The sequence below is a fragment of the Chiloscyllium plagiosum genome, unplaced genomic scaffold, assembly GCF_037043375.1.
Source record: "Chiloscyllium plagiosum isolate Xiang-an unplaced genomic scaffold, Cpla_swu_hap1 HiC_scaffold_27, whole genome shotgun sequence".
NCBI classification, from domain to species: domain Eukaryota; kingdom Metazoa; phylum Chordata; class Chondrichthyes; order Orectolobiformes; family Hemiscylliidae; genus Chiloscyllium; species Chiloscyllium plagiosum.
This window is the reverse complement of record NW_028270165.1, coordinates 34,989,188-35,011,397: the sequence shown is the minus strand read 5'-3', so window position 1 is coordinate 35,011,397 and position 22,210 is coordinate 34,989,188. Positions and strand designations below refer to the sequence as shown.

Below are 22,210 nucleotides of genomic sequence, written 5' to 3'. Positions count from 1 at the left end.
AAACCTAAAGACTGAGATCTCTCTGCATTTTGGATAACTCCACAACACTGGGATACAGTTGGCAGTGAGCAGGTCTGATTCTGGGAAGCAAACATAAGTGTGTCAATTCATGGGGTAACCTGCAATGCAGCTATTTGTGGAACAAAATGGTTAACGTCCCCAGGAAGGTGGGAGCAAATTGAGACATCAAGGCATTAACATCGACATACGTCAGTGAAACTCTTCTGCTCCCAGTCAGGGCAAAACATCTTTGAAAGCTGCTCTGAAAGTCCAGCCTTCACAACCACACTTCTGCTTTCACCAAAGATAATTAGAGTCATACAGCACGGAAACAGACCCTTAGGCCCAACTTGTCCGAGCTGACCAGGTATCGTAAATTAATCTAGTCACATTTGCCATCACTTGGCCCCTATATGGGCCGGGTGCTGGCAGCTGGGACTACATTGGGTTGGCTATCTGTTCGGCAAGAATGAGTTGGACAAAAGGGTCTGTTTCCGTGCTGTACATCTCTGTGACTCCAGTCGCATTTGCCATCACTTGGTCCCGATCCACTGAACCCTTCGTATTCATACACCTATCCACATGCCTTTTAACTGTTGGAATTGTACCAGACCCCACCACCTCGTCTGGCAGCTCATTCCATAACTGCACCACCCTCTCCATCAAAAACGTTGCCCCTGAGATCTCTTTTACATCTCCCCCACACCCACCCCCCTCCCCGGGCACAATGGGTAATTTAGAACCGCCAATCCACCCTAACCTGCACATCCCTATACACTATGGATAATTTAGCATAGCAAATCCCCCCTAAAATGGATAAAGTTACAAATCATACAACACCAGGTTGGAGACCAATAGGTTTCTTTTAAACACTAGCATTTGGAGTACTGCTCCTTCATTAGGTGGTTGTGGAGAATAAGGTCATAAGACATAGAATTTATGGAAAAACATGACAGTGATCTGCCACTGAAATGACAGTGTCCATGTCATTGAAATGACATGTTGAACAAACCTGGATTGTTCAGTCTTTCATCTTTTCGATTGGGTCATTAACATGCAAATTCCAGAACTACCTGTAAGGCACCTTCTCAAGAGAACTTAAAGTTTTATAACAAAAAGTGACATTTCAGCCCAGCTCTGAAAATATAATTCTGCAAACATACACAAACAAGTCCACGGGAGTGAATGTGTGTGTGTGGTGTGTGCGCGCATGAGAGAGAGAAAAAGTCTATATCCATCCTGTATGTCTCTGTCTATTTGAGAACAGATGCCTTACTTCTGTTGGGGTAAGTATTGTTGTAAATCATAGCTGGGTACTAATAGTTAGATATAAGGGGGAAGAGAATTCCTCAAATAGGGCAGTATAAGAATCCTGGGAGAGCCCTATTTCTGGTTTACTTCCTAATGAACAAACATTAAACACAAGCACCTATTTATTTCAAATTTGGTATCATTTTTCTTGTGTGATTCCCTGCTGTGACTACACTGTGCCTGGATGGTTGACAGGCTGGGAGATTGTGAGCTGGGACTTGATTGACTGAATGTTTTATTATTCCAGAAGGTGCAGAAGGGAACAGGGAGATCAACAGAGGACAGAGAAATCAGGACCTGAAATCTGAGCTGACACCAGACTACCCTGTGATCAGTGCTTTGATTAGCAGTGCCAACCCTCCACCTTTACCTAGCTTCCCATTTGAGGACACCTTCAATATTCAGGATCCAATCCTTGTCACCCTGAAGCCATGTCTCTGTAGGGAGTGTCAGATCGCAATTATTCACTTCAATGTGTGTAGTCAATTCATTCACTTTTGTCACAACGCAGCACACATACAGACACACCATTTTTAGTTTCAATTTTTGTGACGTTTGGTATCCAGTTTTGATCGCTAGTACATTTACTCTCCTTGTCCCTCTCTATCATTCTCTTATGTTCATTTTCCATATCACTACATTACTCACTGGCCTTGATTTGGATTGGCCATGCTAAATTGCCCAGAATGTCAAGGGATGTGCAGGTTAGGTGGGTTAGCCATGGGAAATGCAGGGTTAAAGTTTCGGAGTAATAGAAGCAGGAGTAGGCTATTTGGCCCATCCAGCCTGCTCCACCATGCATTAAGATTATGGCTGATCTATCCATTGTCTCAGCTCCTCCTCCCTGCATTGTCCCAACTACCCTTCAATCCCCTATCATGCAAAAACCCATCCAACTGTGTCTTGAATATACTTAATGAAGCTGCCTCTGCTGCTTCCTTGGACAGAGAATTCCATAGATTCACAACATTCCAGGAAAAGCAGTTCCTCCTCATCTCTGTCCTAAATTTACTCCTCCTAATCTTGAGCCTGGTTTCATTCACCAGCAGAAATGACTGGATAGGGTAAAGTTTCATCCCCACAGTGCAATGAATTCCCATTTTCTACCAAAACCTCAGATGTACTCACTCACTCAGTTGCTGTCTCACAAATGCAAGATTTCATTGTAACTTCTGCTCCCATTAAGGGCAAAACATCTTTGAAAGCTGCTCTGAAACTCCAGCCTTCACAATCACACTTCTGCTTTCATCGAAGAAGATTAGAGTCATACAGCACGGAAACAGGCCCTTTGGTGTGTGTGTGGGGGGGAGGAACCTAATTGAAACAAGGAATACTGAACAGCCTGGACAGAGTGGAATTTGGAAAAGGTGTTTCCATTGGTTGGAGGGATTAGAACCAGTGGGCACAGCCTTAGAGTAAAGGGAAGACCTTTCAGAATGGAGGTAAGGAGAAACCTCTTCAGCCAGAGAGTGGTGAATCTATGGAATTCACTGCCACAGAAGGCTGTGGAGGCCAGGTCACCGAGGATATTTAAGATTGAGATGGAGACGTTCTTGAGGTGACCTGACAGAGGTTTATAAAATCAAGTGGGGCAGAGATGAGGTGACCGCTGGGTACCCTTTCCCTAAGGTGGGGGTGGGAGTTTCAAGATTAGGCAGCAAATTTGAAGGTTCGAGGAGAAAGGATTTTAAAAAGGCAGTGGGGGGCACTTTTCTTTTTACACAGAGTGGTTTGTACGTGGAATGAATGTGGATGCAGGTTGAGTAACAACATTGAAAAGACATTTGGATAAGTATATGAATAGGAAAGGTTCGGAGGAATATGTGCCAATCACAGGTAGGTGGAATTAGTTTAGTTTGTGAATATAGTCAGCCTTAGACTAGTTTGACTAAAGGGTCTGGTTCTGTTGGTGTCTGACTCTGTAACTGTTCTATACTGGTGTTAAATCATTTACTTGCCTTCCCCCAGAAATATCCCCTTCTTTGATGTTCAAAAATCAGATGAACTCAGCCTTGAATAATGTTCAATGACCCCCTAACGCAGGAAGACATCCCCACTTCTGAACTCAATTCCTCTTGTTAATATACCCCTTGCCTTGCTGATTGCTTGCTGCACCTGTCCAGGCAAAAGTGAGGACTGTAGATGCTGGAAATCAGAGTCGAGATTAGAGTGATGCTGGAAAAGCACAGCCGATCAGGCAGCATCTGAGGAACAGGAAAAATCGACATTTCAGGCAAAAGCTCTTCACCTGCACCTGTCTGACAACTGGCAGTGACTGGTGTAGAAGGATGCAGAGGCCCCTTTATACATCCACACATCATTCCTGGTGAAGGACTCGGGATCGAAATGTCGACTCTCCTGGTCCTCGGATGCTGCCTGACCTACTGCCTTTTTCCAGCCCCACACTTTGACTCTAATCTCCAGCATCTGCAGTTCTCACTTGCTCCACATCCCAATATATCACCATTTAAACAATACATCTCCTTTCTGCTTTTTTTTCACAGCAATGGCTACAACATCACATTGAGATACTGCATTTGCCACGTGTTTGTAAATTGTGGTCTTCTCTACATTGGGAAGACCGAGCGTAAACTTGGGGAACAGATTGGCGAGCATCACAGCTGGGTCTGCAGAGGCTGACCAGACCTCCCAGTCACCACTCATTTTAATTCCCCTTGCCACTCCCTTTCTGACAAGAACATCTTAGCCTTCCTCTATTGCCACAACGAACCAACCTGCAAATTGGGGGAACAACACCCCATCTTCCGTCCGGGCAGCCTACAGCCTGTAGGACTCAACATCAAGTTCTCCAATTTCAAATAACCTCCCTTTCCATCCCCCGACTCCCTTCTCAGCCCCGTGCCCCTCATTTCCACTTCTCCCTTTCACTAACCCGATTTCTTCCACCCATTGACTCATCAGGCCGTACCCTCTCCCTGTCTTCACTTATCCCCACTTTAGCCCCCGGCCAGCGCCCCAGCACCCATCCCCAGTCCTGAGGAAGGGTTACACCCGAAACATCGACTTCTCCACTTCCTGATGCTGCCTTGTTTGCTGTGTCCTTCCATCTTCCTGCCTGTCTATTTTGCCAATTGAGACACAGACCTGAACCACGTTTCCAGAGCCTGTTCCCTTCCTGGGTTCACCCCCTTTCCTTTCAGTTGCTGCAAGCCAACAATTGAATTCCGGAAAGAAATAGAAATGGAAAAGGGGGCGAGAAAAGAGAGTGCCGTACTCACAGATCTTAGACAGAGGAAGGAATTTGCAGTCTGGGTGAAGCTCAATGTTGATTCAGAAAGAGCGTAGCAGGAGTAGCAGCTTCAAAAACTCATGGTCCAACTTTCGCATTCAGACAATGCAGTGACTCTGACTGGCAGGAGGACCAGTATCCTCCCGGTCCTCCAGGGTTTCCTATTGGGCCATCAAAGGAAGGTCGCGGGCCTTTTTTTGCGGAAAGCGATGAGCATGCCGTGAATTTGGCTGACACCGGTGGGCATGTGCACTGCGTTACTGACACTGGAAAACATGCACAGTATGATCATTGGGGATGCTGCTGTTCCTGTCAGATTTTAAGAGTCCAAATGCCAATAGGACAAAAAAGGGGTCGAGCTACAATTTGTTTTTTCGCTGTGGTTCGACACTTCATTGCTTTTGCATTCTGTCTGGCTGCTCAACTTTTGTATGTCTTTTCACCACGTTGGGGGCGAGTCCAGAACTGGAGGGCATGGATTTAGGGTGAGAGGGGAAAGGTTTCTGAGGGGTAACCTTTTTGAACAGACGGTGGTGCGTATCAGCCACAGGAAGTGGTGGAGGCTAGTACAATGATAGTATTTAAAATGCATCTGGATGGGGATATGAATCGGACAGATTCAGAGGGATAAGGGGCAAATACTGGCAAATGGGTCACGAGATTAATTCAGGATATCTGGTCGGCATAGACCAAAAGGTATGTTTCTGTGCTCTGTGACGCTATTTCTAGATAGTTGGAACAACTTAACCATTCACCCTTTACAGTCAAGATCAGAGTGGTGCTGGAAATGCACAGCAGGTCAGGCAGCATCCAAGGGAGCAGGAAAATCGACGTTTCAGACAAAAGCTTTGAATGCTGCCTGACCTGCTGTGCTTTTCCAGCACCACTCTAATCTCCAGCACCTGCAGTCCTCACTTTCGCCCATTCACACCTCCCAGCCTCTCCTGAGCTGTGGCCTGACTGTGCTTATTTCAGTGAAAGTTTTAGAAAGATTTCTAAACTTTGAAAAACTTAAACGTGCTTTCGGACTTTAACGATGTTTCTGAAGATATCATTTTAGGTATTCTCAATTTTGAAGATCAACCATTTCTCACCACTCCCAACTCCCAGGCAGAGTCATCACCATCCATTTTCTGTGTGTGTGTGTGTGTCCTTTTGAAGGGCTTAATACAGCGGTCAAAGCTGGTTCGAGGCATGAGAAAGGACGGGTGTGGTGGGGGCTGTGGAGAAAAGAGACAGAATGGATGGAGGACAGAGAGGGAGAAAATGGAGGGGATAGAGAGAAACTGTGGGGAGGGGAACAGAGAGAGAGAGAATAAGTGGGGTTGATAGAGAGATTGGGCGGGGGAGAGAGTTTGGGCGTGGCGGAGAAGTGGGAGATGGCACAGGGCAGGGTGATACTAGGCACACGGATACACAAGATGACCACTGAGCCATCAGTTAGTCAACTTGACACACAAGATGGCCACCGGATCACAATACGGAGAGAAACAGCAGAGCTGATACAGACACTGCCTGGGGCCACCAGAATGCCAGCACAATGGACTCACAACCCAGGTGATTAGTTTAAGGCGGGTGGGGGAGAGAATACTCATGAGTAATGAACACTGCCCGCCGAAGTGTGTGGGTCCGGCCAACACCCATTATAGAAGTGCTAACAGCTTGATACAGACTCAATACCAAATGCTAATAGCCAGGGCTGCAGGAATCCCCCTTCTCAGGAAGAGCAATTAGCGCCCATTACTACAACAATGGATTTCCATGCAGACATTGAAATGGACAATGTCTGCACTGAAACTGACAACGACTGTGCGGAAATTAACAAAGGCTGTGCCTGAACTGACAAAGACTGTACCGAAACTATCAACGATTCTACAATGATTACCATAAACAAATCATGTTGCAAAGACAATAATCTCATCCCTGACCGATTGTATCACAAGATGTATAAACGTTTCTTGACCTGTGCTCCGGGTCGAGAGAAGTCTTGCAGCTGACACTGTGCTGTTGGGTGTCTTTCTCTCCCCGGAGCCCCGGTATTTTCTCGTGCAATAAACTCTGTCATTGAACCTCAATTCTGAATCCGAGCCTGGTGTTTTTCCCCACAACAGGGGAGAGAGAAGGGGCGGGGGTGGCAGATGGTGGGGGGAGGGAGAGAGAGAGAATGGATAGAGAGGAGATGGTGGAGGCCTGGAAGAATAGAAATGGGACAGAGGGTGTGGTGAGAGAGAATAGATGGGGGCAGAGGGTGTGTAGAAAGACTGGTCAGAAGGCAGAGGGTGAGGAATGAAATGACAGGGTTGCAGAGAGTTACGTGAGAGAGAATGGACAGGGTGTTTGGAGTATAGAGGGAGAATGGACAAGAAGCTGCAGATGGAAAGAGAATGGACAAGGGGCGCTGTGGATGGCGGGGGAGAACAGACAGTGGGAGCTGTGGGTGATGGGGGGGAATAGACAGGGGGAGATGTGGCTGGCCAACATCAAAAAGGTTGATGACAGTCAACACTTAGGTTGTTTCTGGAACAGAAAAACTTTCACTGGAGTCTCCCGGAAGAGGGGTGTCTCGTATGTATTCCTTCAATTTGTTTTAAAATAATTGTTGTGTATCTTAATTGTTAAGGTATACCTGGCACATAGAGAGATGGCTATGGTTGTTGGAGGTCAGTCATCTCAGTTCCAGGACGTCTCTGCAGGAATTCATAGGGTAGTGTCTTAGGCTCAACCATCTTCATCAATGACCTTCCTCCATCATAAGGTCAGAGGTGGAAATATTCGCCAATAATTGCACAATGTTCAGCACGATTCACAACTCCTCACAAACTGAAGCAGTTCAGTTTGAAATGCAACAAGATCTTAACAATATCCAATGGGCTGATGAGTGGCAAGTAACATGTATGCCATGCCAATGCCAAACAATGACTCATCCCCAAAAGAGATAACCTGACCACGGCCCGTGATATTCAACAGTGTTACTGTCACTAAACACCCCACTATCAACATTTTTGGGGTTTACCATTGACCAGAAACTCAACTTGACTAACAACAGACACAATGGCAACAAAGAGCAGGCAACAGGTCAGGAATATTGAGGCGAGAAACTCCCCAAACCATGCCCATCTTCTACAAGGCACAAGTAAGCAGTGTAATGGAATACTCTCCCACCAGTTTGGATGGGGGCAGCTTCAACAACATTCAAAAAGCTTGATACCATCCAGGACAAAGTCGCCTGCTTGATTGGCACCATCTCCACATACATCCACTCCCTCTGCCCCACTGTTCAGAAGCAGTAGTGTGTATGATCTACAAGACACAACACTGAAATTCACCAAAGATCCTTAAAAAATACCTTCCAAACCAACAACCACTTCCATCTAGAAGGATCAGGCAACAGATACTTGGGAACACAACTTCTTGCAAGTACCCCTCCAAGCCACTCATCATCTTGACTTGTAAATATATTGCTGTTCCATCAGTGTTTCTGGGTCTAAATCCTGGAATACGCTCCGTAAGGACATTATGTGTCACCGTACAGCGTGTGGACCACAGCAGTTGAAGAAGGCAGGTCAGCATTACCTTTTCAAGCGGAATTAAATGCTGGCCAGCCAGCAATGCTCATGTACTATGAATAACTTTTAATAAATGGTTGGAATCTGCAAACTAAAAAAAAATCGACGTTCAGGTGGAACAGACGTCGGGCTTTGATTTGGTCATTATTTGAGGACGGATAAAGAGCGATATACTGACACTGAATTGGAAATAGAGTTTCGAGTTAAACACCTGTCGTGTTTCACTCAGTGGATCAATTGAAAATCGATTAAAGATTGGCTCCTGGCGTGTACGTCAGGAACACATGAAAAAGGGCCGTTAAGAAGGCATATGGGACTCTTGATTTCATCTCTTTCATGGCTGATGTACTACCCAAAATCCCATGCGACCCAGATACTGCTCTATCGGCTGTGTGCAATGTTCATGGTGCGCATGTGTGAGATCGGAATGGGGCCCCGCTCCTCGTCGTTCTGATGGATGGTGCGACCAACCTTTGGGAATCCCAGGAGGACCGGAAGGAGTCTGGTCCTCCTGCCAATTAAAACCCCCGCCATTGGCTGAATGTGGAAGTTCGACCATGAGCTTCTGAAGTTGTTGTTGCTCCTCTCTCTCTGAATGAAGATTGAGCTTCAGTCCAGACTGCAACTTCTTTCCTCTGTTTAACATCTGGGAGTACCGCACTCTCTTTTCTCGTCCCCTTTCCCATTTCTTTTCTCATCCTTGGGTTCAGCTGTTGGTTTGTAGGAGCTGAGGGAAAAAGAAAGTCAATCGAGGTGAAGGGACAAACTCTGGAAAAGGTTGGTTTAGATCTGTGCCTGTTAATGTTTGACAGGCTTTGTTTCCTGAGCTTGACACATTTACTTGTCTGGCAAAAAAGGATGGTGTCTTGATCCATGTTGGGGATGGAAGTGGATTATGCTGTGGGTGAGTTGCTCGTAGTAGTCCAATAAGTATTGGATAAGTAATCATGACACACAAACCTTGAGTTATTGACTGTTTGTTCGGGAGCTCACGGGGAGAGCCAAGTCGACCTAATACTCACAAGTCACTCCGATGAGAAACAGAGAGTTATGTGATTATATAGGGTACAGTCATTTAACACTTAGCAAACTGGTAATTGCAGGATATTGAGCAACGAAGTCACTTTGCCCAGCGACGTAGTGTCTGGACAGTGTTGGTTAGTAGCTGATGTGTACAATAGGTCCTTGCAAAGAGAAGGATATTCCCATGCAAGGAAAGAATTTGTTTATCAGGTAGCAGTACAGCTGCAAGGCCGAGTGTCTCTGTTGAGTCTGGGAATTAAGGGTAGCTGGGACAATGCAGGGAGGAGGAGCTCATCTAATGGATAGATCAGTCCTGATCTAAATGAATGGCGGAGCAGGCTGGAAGGGCCAAATGGCCTATTCCTGCTTCTATTACTATGAAACTATAACCCTGCATTTCCCATGGCTAACCCACCGAACCTGCAGGAGGTATATGGCCCCTTTGTCTTACAGGAGTGGGTGAGACAAGTCTCAAATAGGCAGGAGATGTTATGTGGAACATGCACACCCATAGCTGGTTCCATTAAAGCAATTCTCATACGACCCTGCAGTTCAGGACTTCAGCAAACAGGTGGCAGGAGGAAAACCTATCCTTAAACATTTTGACTAAAATGTTTAATTTTGAATTATATAACACATTTGCTGCACAATAGAAAATAGACAGGGAGAGTAAGACAATTAAGAACGTTTGCCTGAACATCAGTGAATCTGTATAAACAGGACACCAAGTGATAACATTCATGGCTGTTCCTTTGTGAAATTAATAACAATTTGATTCTGACCTCAAAATGAAACTCGCTACAAATTGACTTCTCCCTTGAATTATTGTCCTTCACTATTATCTGTCTAGTTCAGAACATGCAGTGCTTTTGTTAACTTTTTGTGTTTGTGACAGTATAGCCTTTGTAAACTTGTGTATAAAGGTAGTCTTCGAGGAGAAAGTGAGGACTGGAGATCAGAGCTGAAAATATGTTGCTGGAAAAGCGCAGGATGTCAGGCTGCATCCAAGGAGCAGGAGCTCATGCCCGAAACATCGATTCTCCTGCTCCTTGGATGCTGCCTAACCTGCTGCGCTTTTCCAGCAACACTTTTTCAGCTATAAAGGTAGTCTGTTTGTGACAGTACAACAGAGTAGCCTGCCAGGGCTCTTGAAGGGAGAACAATGTCCTACTCTCCTGGGTTATTAGAATCCAGTGAGCCTGGCTTATAGGTATCAGTGTTAAGTTGTACTAATAGCATCACTGTTACATGAAGGGGATGATTAAAATTAAACTAAAAGGTACGATCTCCGGGATGAACTAAGAGAGGCTTACAAGTTGAGTTCATAAGGAATTCCTTGGGCCGTCTCAAATCTGTACTTCATCAAGAGTTCTTCATTACTATTACCAACTAGTGCGATCCATTGTCCAAGCTAATGCACGCAGGTATACCAAAGCAGGGAATAATTTCCTTCAGCAAAATCTTCACCATAGTCTCAGCAGCAGTGTTAGGGGAAGGGTAGGCTTCAATCCACTTAGAAAAAACATCAACAATAAGCTAAACATATTTATAGCACTGACATTTCTGCAACTCAATGAAGTCCAGTTGAAGTGTCTCAAAGGGACCCTCCGCCAAGGGAGTTCTACCCGGAGTGCAAGGCAAGCCTTTTCCAGGGTTTTATTCCTGACAAATAAGACACCGGCTGCTAACCCTTTGACCTCGTTGTTGTAGGCGGGGATGCCACCAAGCCATCAGGAGAAAGTCGGCGACTGAACAAGCACCACCGTGAGTTGTATAATGTACACAGTCAATAACCCATAGAGCAAGATCATCAGACATACAAGTTTAACCCACGGGAGGAGTCCAGAGTTGGAATTGTCCTCCTGCCTGTCAGACCCCCCACCCCCCCCCCCCCATTGTCTAAATGCAGAAGTTGGACCATGAGCTTCTGAAGCTGCTATTGCTCCCCTCTCTCTCTCTGAATGAAGATTGAGCTTCACCCCACACTGCAATGCCCTTCCCCTGTCCAACATCTCTGAGCACGCTACTCTCTTTTCTCACCCCCTTTTTCCAGAGTGGTGAAGGGAGGTGATTTGAAATTGGAGAACTCAATGTTGATCCTCAGGGCTGCAGGCTGCCCAGGCACAAGATGAGGTGTTGTTCCTCCAATTTGCAGTTTGCTTTGTTGTGGCAATGCAAGAGGCCAAAGATGGTCATATTGGGAAGGTGAATTAAAATGGATGGTGACTGGGAGGTTCAGTCGGCTTCTGCGGACCCAGCTGTGATGCTCGGCGAACCATTCCCCAAGTTTATGCTCAGTCTCCACGATGTAGAGAAGATCACAGTTGGCAAACACATGGCAAATGGAGTGCCACAATGTAAAGTTACAGCCTTTGCTATGGAAAAAAAAGCAGAAAGGAGGTGAATTTCCAATGCTGGAGATCAGAGTCGAAAAGTGTGGTGCTGGAAAAGCACCGCAGGTCAGACAGCATCCGAGGAGCAGGAGAGTTGATGTTTCAGGTACCAGCCCTTCATCAGGAATGATGTGTGGATGTGCAAAGGGGCCTCAGCGTCCTCCTACACCAGTCACTGCCAGTTGTCAGACAGTTGCAGCAAGCAATCAGCAAGGCAAGTGGTATATCAGCAAGAGGAATTGAGTTCAGAAGTAGGAATGTCTCCCTGCAGTTAGAGGGTCATTGAATATATTCAAGGCTGAACTCATCTGATTTTGGAACAACGAAGAAGTGGATGTTTGTGGGGGAAGGCAAGAAAATGGTTTCAAGACCAGTCCAGAATAGTTAGTCAGACAGCACAGAAACAGATCCTTCAGTCCAACTAGTCCATGCTGACTATATTCAGAAACTAAGCTAGTCCCACCTAGATTGGGCCATATCCCTCCGAACCTTTCCTATTCACGTACTTATACAAATGTTAAGTTGTAGAACGAAGAGATCTTGGAGTGTAGATTCATACTTCCTTGAGAGCAGAGTCTCAGGAACATAGTGAAGAAAGCGTTTGGGATGCTTTTCTTTATTGATCAGGGCATTGAGTACAGGAGTTGGGAGGTCATGTTGCAGCTGTACAGGACATTGGTGAGACCACTTTTGGAATACTGCATTCAGTTCAGGTCTCTCTGCTAGAGGAAAGATTTTGTGAAACTTTGACAGGAGTTGGAAAAGATTTACAAGGCTGTTGCCAGGGTTGGAGGGTTTGAGCTACAGGGGGAGGCTGAATAGGCCAGAGATATTTTCCCTGGAGCATGAGAGGCTGATGTTTAGTGGTAAGGATAAATTATACAAGAGGGACGGGTTGCAACTTAATAGGTGGGGGACCAGCATTCTGCCAGGTAGGTTTGCCACTGCAACACAGCTGCGTTTAAATTAGCGGGGGTGGGGGGGGGGGGGGTAGAGGGGACAAACTGGAAGTTTAAGAAGAAAGTTAGAACAAGAGAAGTCAAGAAAGACAATGGAATCAATGGAGCAGAAAACTCAAATGAAAAGGATCATGCCGTAAGGTCAAGTGAAATAGGGATTGATAGGAAGGGTGAGGGGAGTAACAAATTAAAAATATTAAATATGAATGCACGAAGCATTAGAAATAAAGTGGATGAGCTTGAGGCTCATTTGGAAATTGGCAGTTACGATGATGTGGGGATAACTGAGATGTGGCTTCAAGTGGACAGAGCCTGGGAAATGAATATTCAAGAGTATACGTGCTATCATAAGGACAGACTAACTGGCAGAGGGGGTGGGGTAGCCCTGTTGGTAAGGAATGATATTCAGTCCCTTGCATGGGGGGACCTAGAATCAGGGGATGTAGAGTCAGTATGGCGAGAACTGAGAAATTCTAAGGGTAGAAAGACTCTAATGGGAGTTATCTACAGGCCCCCAAACAGTAGCCTGGATGTCGTGTGTAAGTTGACTAAGAAGCTGAAATTGGCCTGTCGCAAAGATATTAGTACAGTTGTTATGGGGGATTTCAACATGCAGGTAGACTGGGAGAAATCGTGGATGCATTAGTGATCATTTTCCAATGTTCTATAAATTCAGGATCAGTTCCTGCAGATTGCAGGGTGGCTAATGTTGTCCCACTTTTTAAGAAGGGAGGGAGAGAGAAAACAGAATTATAGACCAGTTAGTCTGACCTCAGTGGTGGGAAAAATGCTGAAGTCAATTATAAAGGATGAAATTACAACACATCTGGATAGCAGTAACAGGATAGGTCAGGGTTGGTGTGGATTTATGAAGGAGAAATCATGCTTGACTAATCTTCTGGAATTTTTTGAGGATGTAACTCTGAAGACGGACAAGGGAGATCCAGTGGATGTAGTATACCTGGACTTTCAGAAAGTCTTTGACAAAGTCCCACATAGGAGGTTAGTGAGCAAAATTAGGGCACATGGTATTAAGGGCAAAATACTGACATGGATTGAAAATTGGTTGGCTGACAGGAAACAAAGAATAGTGATAATGAAAGTAAGAATAATGGCAGGCAGTGACCAGTGGTATGCCGCAGGGATCAGTGCTGGGACTGCAGCTTTTTACAATGTACATTAATGATATAGATGAAGGTATTAAAAGTAATATTAGCAAATTTGCTGATGACACAAAGCTGGGTGGCAGGGTGAAATATGAGGAGGATGTTAGGAGAATACAGGGTGACCTGGATAGGCTAGGTGGGTGGACGGATGTATGGCAGATGGTGTTTAATGTGGATAAATGTGTAGTTATCCACTGTGGTGGCAAGTACAGGAAGGCAGATTACTACCTAAATGGAGTCAAGTTAGGTAAAGGAGATCTAGGTGTACTTGTACATCAGTGTGGTGTAAAATTCCAAGCAGTGGAATGTGGTGAAACGGTTAAAAATTATGTCCCAATACATGTGTGAATCTAACCGGAATGGAGGTGTTGCTTAGTCCCGTGTGAATCTTCTTATCTGTATGTAACCAGAATGGAATGTGTTTTTTCGCCTTGCTCTGCTGTTATTATCTGTATGTAACCAGAATGGAATGTGTTTTTCTGCTGTTCACATGAATGTTTATATCTGGAAAAGAGTATATCAGCCGGAAAAGTCTCCAGTTCGGTGAGTCTGCTCCGGGGTTACGTTTAACCGCCGAGCGTGGGTTGTTGGCAACCGCTCTACGAGAACTGACGGCTCCCAGTTTTGGTAACATGTAGAGTGAGTATAAGCCAGACCCGTTCTGGCGACGCTGCGGGGAATAAAATGCCCATATTCTAGCAGACTCGCCTCTTGGTCGTTTGTTCTGTGTCAGACTACTCTCCTACGAACCTGACCTTGAGAATTTTTTAAAACAATCAGTCAATGAAAGTAAGCATGCAGGTACAGCAGGCAGTGAAGTAAGCTAATAGCATGCTGGCCCTCATAACAAGAGGAATTGAGTATAGAAACAAAGAGGTCCTTCTGCAGCTGTACAGGGCCCTGGTGAGACTGCACCTGGAATATTGTGCGCAGTTTTGGTCTCCAAATTTGAGGAAAGACATTCTGGCTATTGAGGGAATGCAGCATAGGTTCACGAGGTCAATTCCCAGAATGGCGGGACTATCTTACGCTGAAAGATTGGAGCGACTGGGCTTGCGTACGCTTGAGTTTGGAAGGCTGAGAGGGGATCTGATTGAGATGTACAAGATTATTAAAGGATTGGACACTCTGAAGGCAGGAAGCATGTTTCCACTGATGGGTGAGTCCTGAACCAGAGGACACAGTTTAAAAACAAGGGGTAGGCCACTTAGAACGGAGTTGAAGAGAAACTTCTTCACCCAGAGAGTGGTGGGTGTATGGAATGCTCTGCCCCAGAAGGCTGTGGAGGCCAAGTCTCTGGATACTTTCAAGAAAGAGTTGGATAGAGCTCTTAAGGATAGTGGAATCCAAGGTTATGGGGATAAGGCAGGAACAGGATACTGATTGCGGATGATCAGCCATGATGGTGCTGGCTCGAAGGGCAGAATGGCCTACTCCTGTACCTATTGTCTATTTTCTGATGGATGTTCATAAGGGGCATGGATTGGGTGAATATCCAAGGTCTTTTCCCCTGGGTTTGGGAGTCCAGAACTAGAGGGCATATATTTGTGGGCGGCATGGTGGCACAGTGGTTAGCACTGCTGCCTCACAGCGACAGAGACCCGGGTTCAATTCCCGCCTCAGGCGACTGACTGTGTGGAGTTTGCACGTTCTCCCCGTGTCTGCGTGGGTTTCCTCCGGGTGCTCCGGTTTCCTCCCACAGTCCAAAGATGTGCAGGTCAGGTGAATTGGCCATGCTAAATTGCCTGTAGTGTTAGGTAAGGGGTAAATGTAGGGGTATGGGTGGGTTTCGCTTCGGCAGGTCGGTGTGGACTTGTTGGGCCGAAGGGCCTGTTTCCACACTGTAATCTAATCTAAATCTAAATTTGAGCTGAGAGGGGAATGATTTAATAGGGACCTGAGGGGCAGACCTGCTCGCTCTCAGCAGTATCCCAGTGTTGTGAAAGATATTCACTTTCAGGTGGATTTATCTTGACGTTAGTCTTGACATTTTTGCTTTTCTGCCCCTGTAAGATCCTGAATCAGCATCTTCAGGGGAATTAGTTAGAGCGGAGTGAGAACAGACGGGGAGAGAGAGAGTGGGATGGTGCTTTCAATTTTGTGGAATAACAAAAGAATATTCCACAGAAAGTAGAATTCCTTGTTCTGAATTTCTACCCTGCACTGACAATGATGACTTTTGTAATCTCTTTTTAACAGAGTATTGGACGATCTGAAGACAGAAGTTTCAAAATCAACAGATGAAGGGCTCTCCATTGTCTGCAATCCTCACTTTGACATCAATGTCTGACAGTCACTGACTCCATCGGGACGACAACAATTTTCCAACTATGATTCTGTGAGAAGGAGCAAAGCTTTTTGGTTCCGGTTTGAGTACGTTTTCAGCATCAGTGGGACTGGATGAGAGACCCTACTGTTGCAGTTCACTGAGTGTGGAGCCTGAAGCAGTTATACGGCCTGGAAAAAGAAATTCACGGTGGGGAGGGGCTCCACACGCGTTTGTGTGTGGCTGAAGCGTTGGCCATGGAGAAACCCGAGGAATCCTGCCTCGTAGAGAAACCGTGGAAGTGTGGCGACTGTGGAAAAGGTTTCCATGTCCCGTCTGTCCTGGAGACTCATCGGCGCAGCCACACCCGGGAGAAGCCGTTCTTCTGCTATGTCTGCGGGAAAGGCTTCAGCGATTCCTCCAACCTGCTGACCCACCAGCGAGTCCACACGGGTGAGAGGCCCTTCATCTGCCCCGATTGTGGGAAGGCTTTTCGTGATTCCTCCGCCCTGCTGACCCACCGGCGGATCCACACAGGGGAGAGGCCCTTCAACTGCCCCGACTGCAGGAAGGCCTTCAGCAATTCCTCCAACCTTCAGATACACCGGCGGATTCACACGGGGGAGAGGCCCTTCATCTGCCCTCTGTGCGGGAAGGCTTTTCGTGATTCCTCAGCCCTGCTGACCCACCGGCGGATCCACACGGGGGAGAGGCCCTTCAACTGCCCCGACTGCGGGAAGGCCTTCAGCAATTCCTCCAACCTTCAGATACACCGGCGGATTCACACGGGGGAGAGGCCCTTCATCTGCCCTCTGTGCGGGAAGGCTTTTCGTGATTCCTCAGCCCTGCTGACCCACCGGCGGATCCACACGGGGGAGAGGCCCTTCAACTGCCCCGACTGCGGGAAGGCCTTCAGCAATTCCTCCAACCTTCAGATACACCGGCGGATTCACACGGGGGAGAGGCCCTTCATCTGCCCTCTGTGCGGGAAGGCTTTTCGTGATTCCTCAGCCCTGCTGACCCACCGGCGGATCCACACGGGGGAGAGGCCCTTCAACTGCCCCGACTGCGGGAAGGCTTTTCGTGATTCCTCAGCCCTGCTGACCCACCGGCGAGTCCACACCGGGGAGAGGCCCTTCAGCTGCCCCGAGTGCAAGAAGGCCTTCAGTAATTCCTCCAACCTGCTGACCCACCAGCGGGTCCACACGGGGGAGAGGCCCTTCAGCTGCTCCGAGTGCGGGAAGGCCTTCAGCAATTCCTCTAACCTACTGACGCACCGGCGGGTCCACACGGGGGAGAGGCCGTTCAGCTGCCCCCAGTGCAGGAAGGCCTTTACCCAGGCCTCTGCCCTGCTGAGGCACCGGAGGATCCACACGGGGGAGAGGCCCTTCAGCTGCCCCGAGTGCGGGAAGACCTTTACCCAGGCCTCCACCCTGCTGACCCACCGGCGGATCCACACAGGGGAGAGGCCTTTCAGCTGCTCAGAGTGTGGGGAGGGGTTCAGTCAGGTGAGCCACCTGCAGAGGCACTCGCGGCTCCACTAGGGGGAAGAGGCCCTTCAGGGGCCCCGAGTGCAGGACGGGGTTCACCTGCTCGATTTAAGCTGCTGACCCACCAGTGTCTCCACACCAAGGAGAGGCCGTTCACCTGCTCCTCCCAACTGTGGACGTACTGAAGCGGCGACGGCCGAGTGACATTATCGACTGGACTGTCAAACCAGTTTCGGGGCTGCTGGGTTTGAATCCGACCGCGGCAGATGGCGGAATTGGAATTTGGTCAGAAACTGGAGTTCAGAATCTAACGATGAAACCATTTTTTGCTGGGGTGGGGGTGGGTGGAGAAAACCCCCATCTGATTCACTCACATCCTTTTTAGGGGAGGAAACTGCTGTTGTAGGAAAGGATTCACTCAGTTGTTCCAGCTGCATTCTTTACCCAGGCTGGCCTACATGTGACTCCAGACCCACAGCAGTGTGGTTGACTCGACACTGCCCATCCAACTTACTTGGAATACAGGATACGGGTTGAAATTACTGAGTGAGGCAATACTTCCCACAGGTTAAGGCTGTACCAAGGATCCAATTACAAAGGGACAACTTGGTGGTGACCAATAGTAAGGAAAGTGTAGTTGTGGTGGGATGTGTGCGTACTTCGGTCTTGAGCTGTTTGAAAAGTAGCTACATTTTCTCTGCCTTTTTTGCTGGGGGGATTTGAAGCTGTAACAAAGCTGGATTGCAATAAAGGTTACCTGAACTTACTGAGTTTCCAATGTTGTGTTTCAGATCGAGCAGTGAATGAGTAGCTAGTATCGTTAGAAATTGTAAATTTTTCAGGAGTGCAGGTATTGCGTCATTTCATCAGCATTGTAAAGCTTCCTGGCAGCACTGGGACGTTTGGGCTGTGTTCACTCGATGTGGAGGTGCCAGTTTTGGACTGGGGTGGATAAAATTTAAAAACTCACACAACACCAGGTTTATTTGAAAGCACCAGCTTTTGGAGTGCTGCTCCTTCATTGGATAGCTGTGAAGCAGGATCAAAGACATTACATTTTATAGCAAAAGATCACCGTGTCATGCAACTGATAGGATATATTGAACAAACCTAGATTGCTGTGATTGTGTGCATGTGAGTTTGTGCGTGAGTGTGCGTGTAAGAGTGTGTGCATGCTTAGTAAAGTGAAAGTGTGTTGGAGTATAAGTCTGTGAGAGTGTGGGAGTATGTGTGCTTTACGTTTTACTAAAACAAGAAAGGGCAGGATGTGTACAGTTAATTGTAGGACCATGGGTCATGTTTTAAAAGAGAGAGACATAGAGTCATAGAGATATACAGCATGGAAACAGACCCTTCGGTCCAACCTATCCACGCCGACCAGATATCCCAACCCAATCTAGTCCCACCTGCCAGCACCCGGCCCGTATCTCTCCAAACCCGAGATATGGGGAGGTGGGGTTTAGGTACGTAGTTCTTTGAAAGTTGTATCACTGGTAGACAGGGTGGTTTAGAGTACTGGGTACAGTTCGGGTGGCCCTGTAATACGAAGAAGACTATTAGAGAGGGTTCGGTAAAGATTTACTAGGACGTTGCCAGGACTGAAAGGTTTGAGTTATAAGGAGAGGGCGGGACATCTTTCACTGAGCACAAGGAGGTTGAGGGGTGACCTCATCGAGATTTATAAAATCATGAGGAGTGAAGTTTGGTGAATAGCAAAGGGCTCTCCCTTCGTGCAGGGGAGCTCAAAACTAGGGGGCATATTCTTTCAAGGTGAGAGGAGAGAGATTTAAAAGGAACCGGAGGGGCACTGTTTTGACAGAGGGTGGTTTGTGTGTGGAATGAACTTGCTGAGGAAGTGGGAGATGCAGGTACAGTTACAACATTTAAACGACATTACAACATTTACAACATTACAGTTACAACATTCAGATGGGTACATGAATAGAAACGTTTAGAGGAATATGGGCCAAATGCAGGCAAGTGGGACTGGTTTAGTTTGGGAATCCTGGTCGGCATGGACACGTTGGACCGAAGGGTCTGTTTCTGTGCTGTATACCTCTATGAACTGGAGGTGATCTTATTGAAACCAATAGAATTCTGAAAAGGGCTTGATAAGATAGATGCCGATAAAATGCTCCTTTTTGGGGAGAGTCAATAGAATCCCAACAATGTGGAAACAGGCCATTCAGCCTATCTATTCCACACTGGCCCTCTGAAGAGTGTCCCACCCATATCCATCCCCTCACTCTGTATTTCCCCTTCCCCCACCTCACCCCAGCTCCAAACTTCCAGCTCAGCACTGTCTCCATGACTTGTCCTACCTGCCTATCTTCCTTTCCACCTATGCACTCCACCCTTCTCTCTGACCTATCACCTTCATCCCCACCCCCATTCACCCATCATACTCTTTGCTACCTTCCCCCCACATCCTCCCTGACCTATCCCCTCCATCCCCACCCCCATTCACCTTGTACTCTATGCTACTTTCTCCCCACCCCCCACCCTCCTCTCAATTGTCTCTCCACCCTGCAGGCACTCTGCCTCTATTCCTGATGAAGGGCATTTGCCTGAAACGTCCATTTTCCTGCTCCTTGGATGCTGCCTGCACTGCTCTGCTTTTCCAGCACCACTCTAATCAAGAATCTGGTTTCCAGCATCTGCAGTCCTTGTTTTTACCCTGTATTTCCCATGGTCATCCACCCTAAACTGCACATCCCAGGGCACTATGGATTGGTCATGCTAAATTATCCACCATAACCTGCCCATCCCGGGGAACTATGGGTAATTTAGTAAGGCCAATCCACCACAACCTACACCTTAATCTATAAATTAGATTAGTCCGCAAGGGTGAAAAAATCAGTGACGGTAAAAAGCACAAGTACAAGGTTAGTGACAGGTGTCTGCCCCGGGCCGCACGGCGCCATTTTCCTAACGGCCGCCCTCCTGCCGCTTCCTCGCTCGAGCGACTTCTCCTCCCAACCGCCTTCGCCCCCGCGTGACGTCTGCACGGGGGATGGGCGGGGCCGGGGAGCCTCACCGTCACCAAGCAACAGCGTCACCAATGGACCAACAATCGAAACTGGATACTAATGTCACAAAAACTGAAACGATACATGGTGTGTCTGAATGTGTGCCGTATTGTAACAAAAGTGAATGAATTAAATGCACACATTGGAAGTGAATAATTATGGTCTGAGACTCCTTACAGAGACTTGGCTTCAAGATGGCAAGGATTGGATGCTGAATATTGAGGGGGGAGTCAGATGGGAAGCGAGGTAAAGGCAGAGGGTTGGCACTGCTCATCAAAGCACTGAGCACACGGTAGTCTGGTGTCAGCTCGGGTTTCAGGGCCTGATTTCTCTGTCCTCTGAACTCGCTGTTCCCACAGAGTAAGATGTCGGTCTGTCCTCAGCTTTGCTGGACTTCTGCAGAAGCTTTCACGCCTCTTTTACAGCTTCCAGAACACGTAAACATTCAGTCAATCGAAAGCAAACCTACAATCTCAGCCTGTCACCCATCCAGACACAGAGTGTAGTCACAGCAGGGAATCAAACAAGAAAAATGAAACAAAATCAGAAATAAATAAATGCTTAATGTTTGTTCATTAGGAAGTAAACCAGAAATAGGGCTGTCCCAGATTCTGAGAGTGCCCTACTTGAGGAATTCTCTCTCCCTTCGATGTATTAGTACTGTTGGGGCAAAGTAACGCGTGTGTCAAATCGTTTAAAGCAGTCAGGAGAGGAGACCTTGAGCAATTAACTAGCTTTATTCATTGCCATGGGGAGTCAAACGTATTCTAATGTAATACAGAATGTTACAAGTTTTATGGTAAATCACAAGCACAATCTCCATTAATTACGCAACTGAGGGGCAGTCGTAGGTTTCACATACGTTGTCCAGACCTACGTTTCTTAATGTCTACAAATCTGAATGTTATCTTATGCTGCAGGTTCAGCTAGGCTCGAATTACCGATAAGGGACAGAGAGAACCAATCCATGATTCTATGAAGCAGCACAGTCTAATGGCCCGAGGAGCAGAGACAGCCTGCAGCTGCAAGGTCAGGCTATCAAAACAGAATTCCTTAGCCAGGGCTCAGACAGCATTATGTTAACAGGCTACATTTTACTGCAAACATTGCTTCGTGACAAAATGGCTTCCACGTAGTTTTGTGTCAGGGGTAGCTAGGTTTTCTGTTTTTATTTTTAAAATGCAGCTGATTCCCACAAGTAACTGCCACAGGTGCAAGTACATCACATGCAATATTCCTCATTGCAGCTTCACGCCGGTTTTGCATCCTCTGTTCTTCCTGCGCCTTGGCTCCAGCACATTCAGCTTCCTTCCCTCATTCCCATCCCCCCGCCCTGATGGCCATGCTGACCCGCAAAAGTTCGGTTTGCCCCTCCGTTCTTTCCCAGTTGTCTTTTGTGGGTTTTGAAAACTTTCCCAATCCTCTGATTATAGGAGTTGAATTTATGTTGTAGCTGCACCAGACATTGGTTAGGCCACTTTTGGAATATTGTATGCAGTTCTGGTCTCTCTGCTAGAGGAAGGATGTTGTGAAACTTGAAAGTGTTCGGAAAAGATTGACAGGGATGTTGTCAGGGTTTGAGCTGAACAGGCTGGGGCCGTTTTCTCTCGAGCGCCAGAGGCTGAGAGGTGACCCTACAAACTTTTATAAAATCAGGAGGGACATGGATAGGGTAAATAGACAAGATCTTTTTCCTGGATGGGTCATAGTTTCAGGGTGAGGGTGAGATTTAAAATGAACCTAAGGGGCAACTCCTA

The 22,210-nt window shown here is 47.0% G+C and overlaps 1 protein-coding gene across 1 annotated transcript in view; it reads left to right on the top strand.

Annotated features, from left to right (window-relative positions):
* Nucleotides 1-22,210, top strand: part of LOC148143568 (uncharacterized) — a 262,855-nt gene that overhangs the window by 108,304 nt on the left and 132,341 nt on the right. The window contains exon 4 of the mRNA XM_087975240.1: nt 16,312-17,432. Within this exon, the coding sequence (XP_087831366.1) occupies nt 16,312-17,432 (1,121 nt within the window). The remainder of the gene's footprint in view (nt 1-16,311; nt 17,433-22,210) is intronic.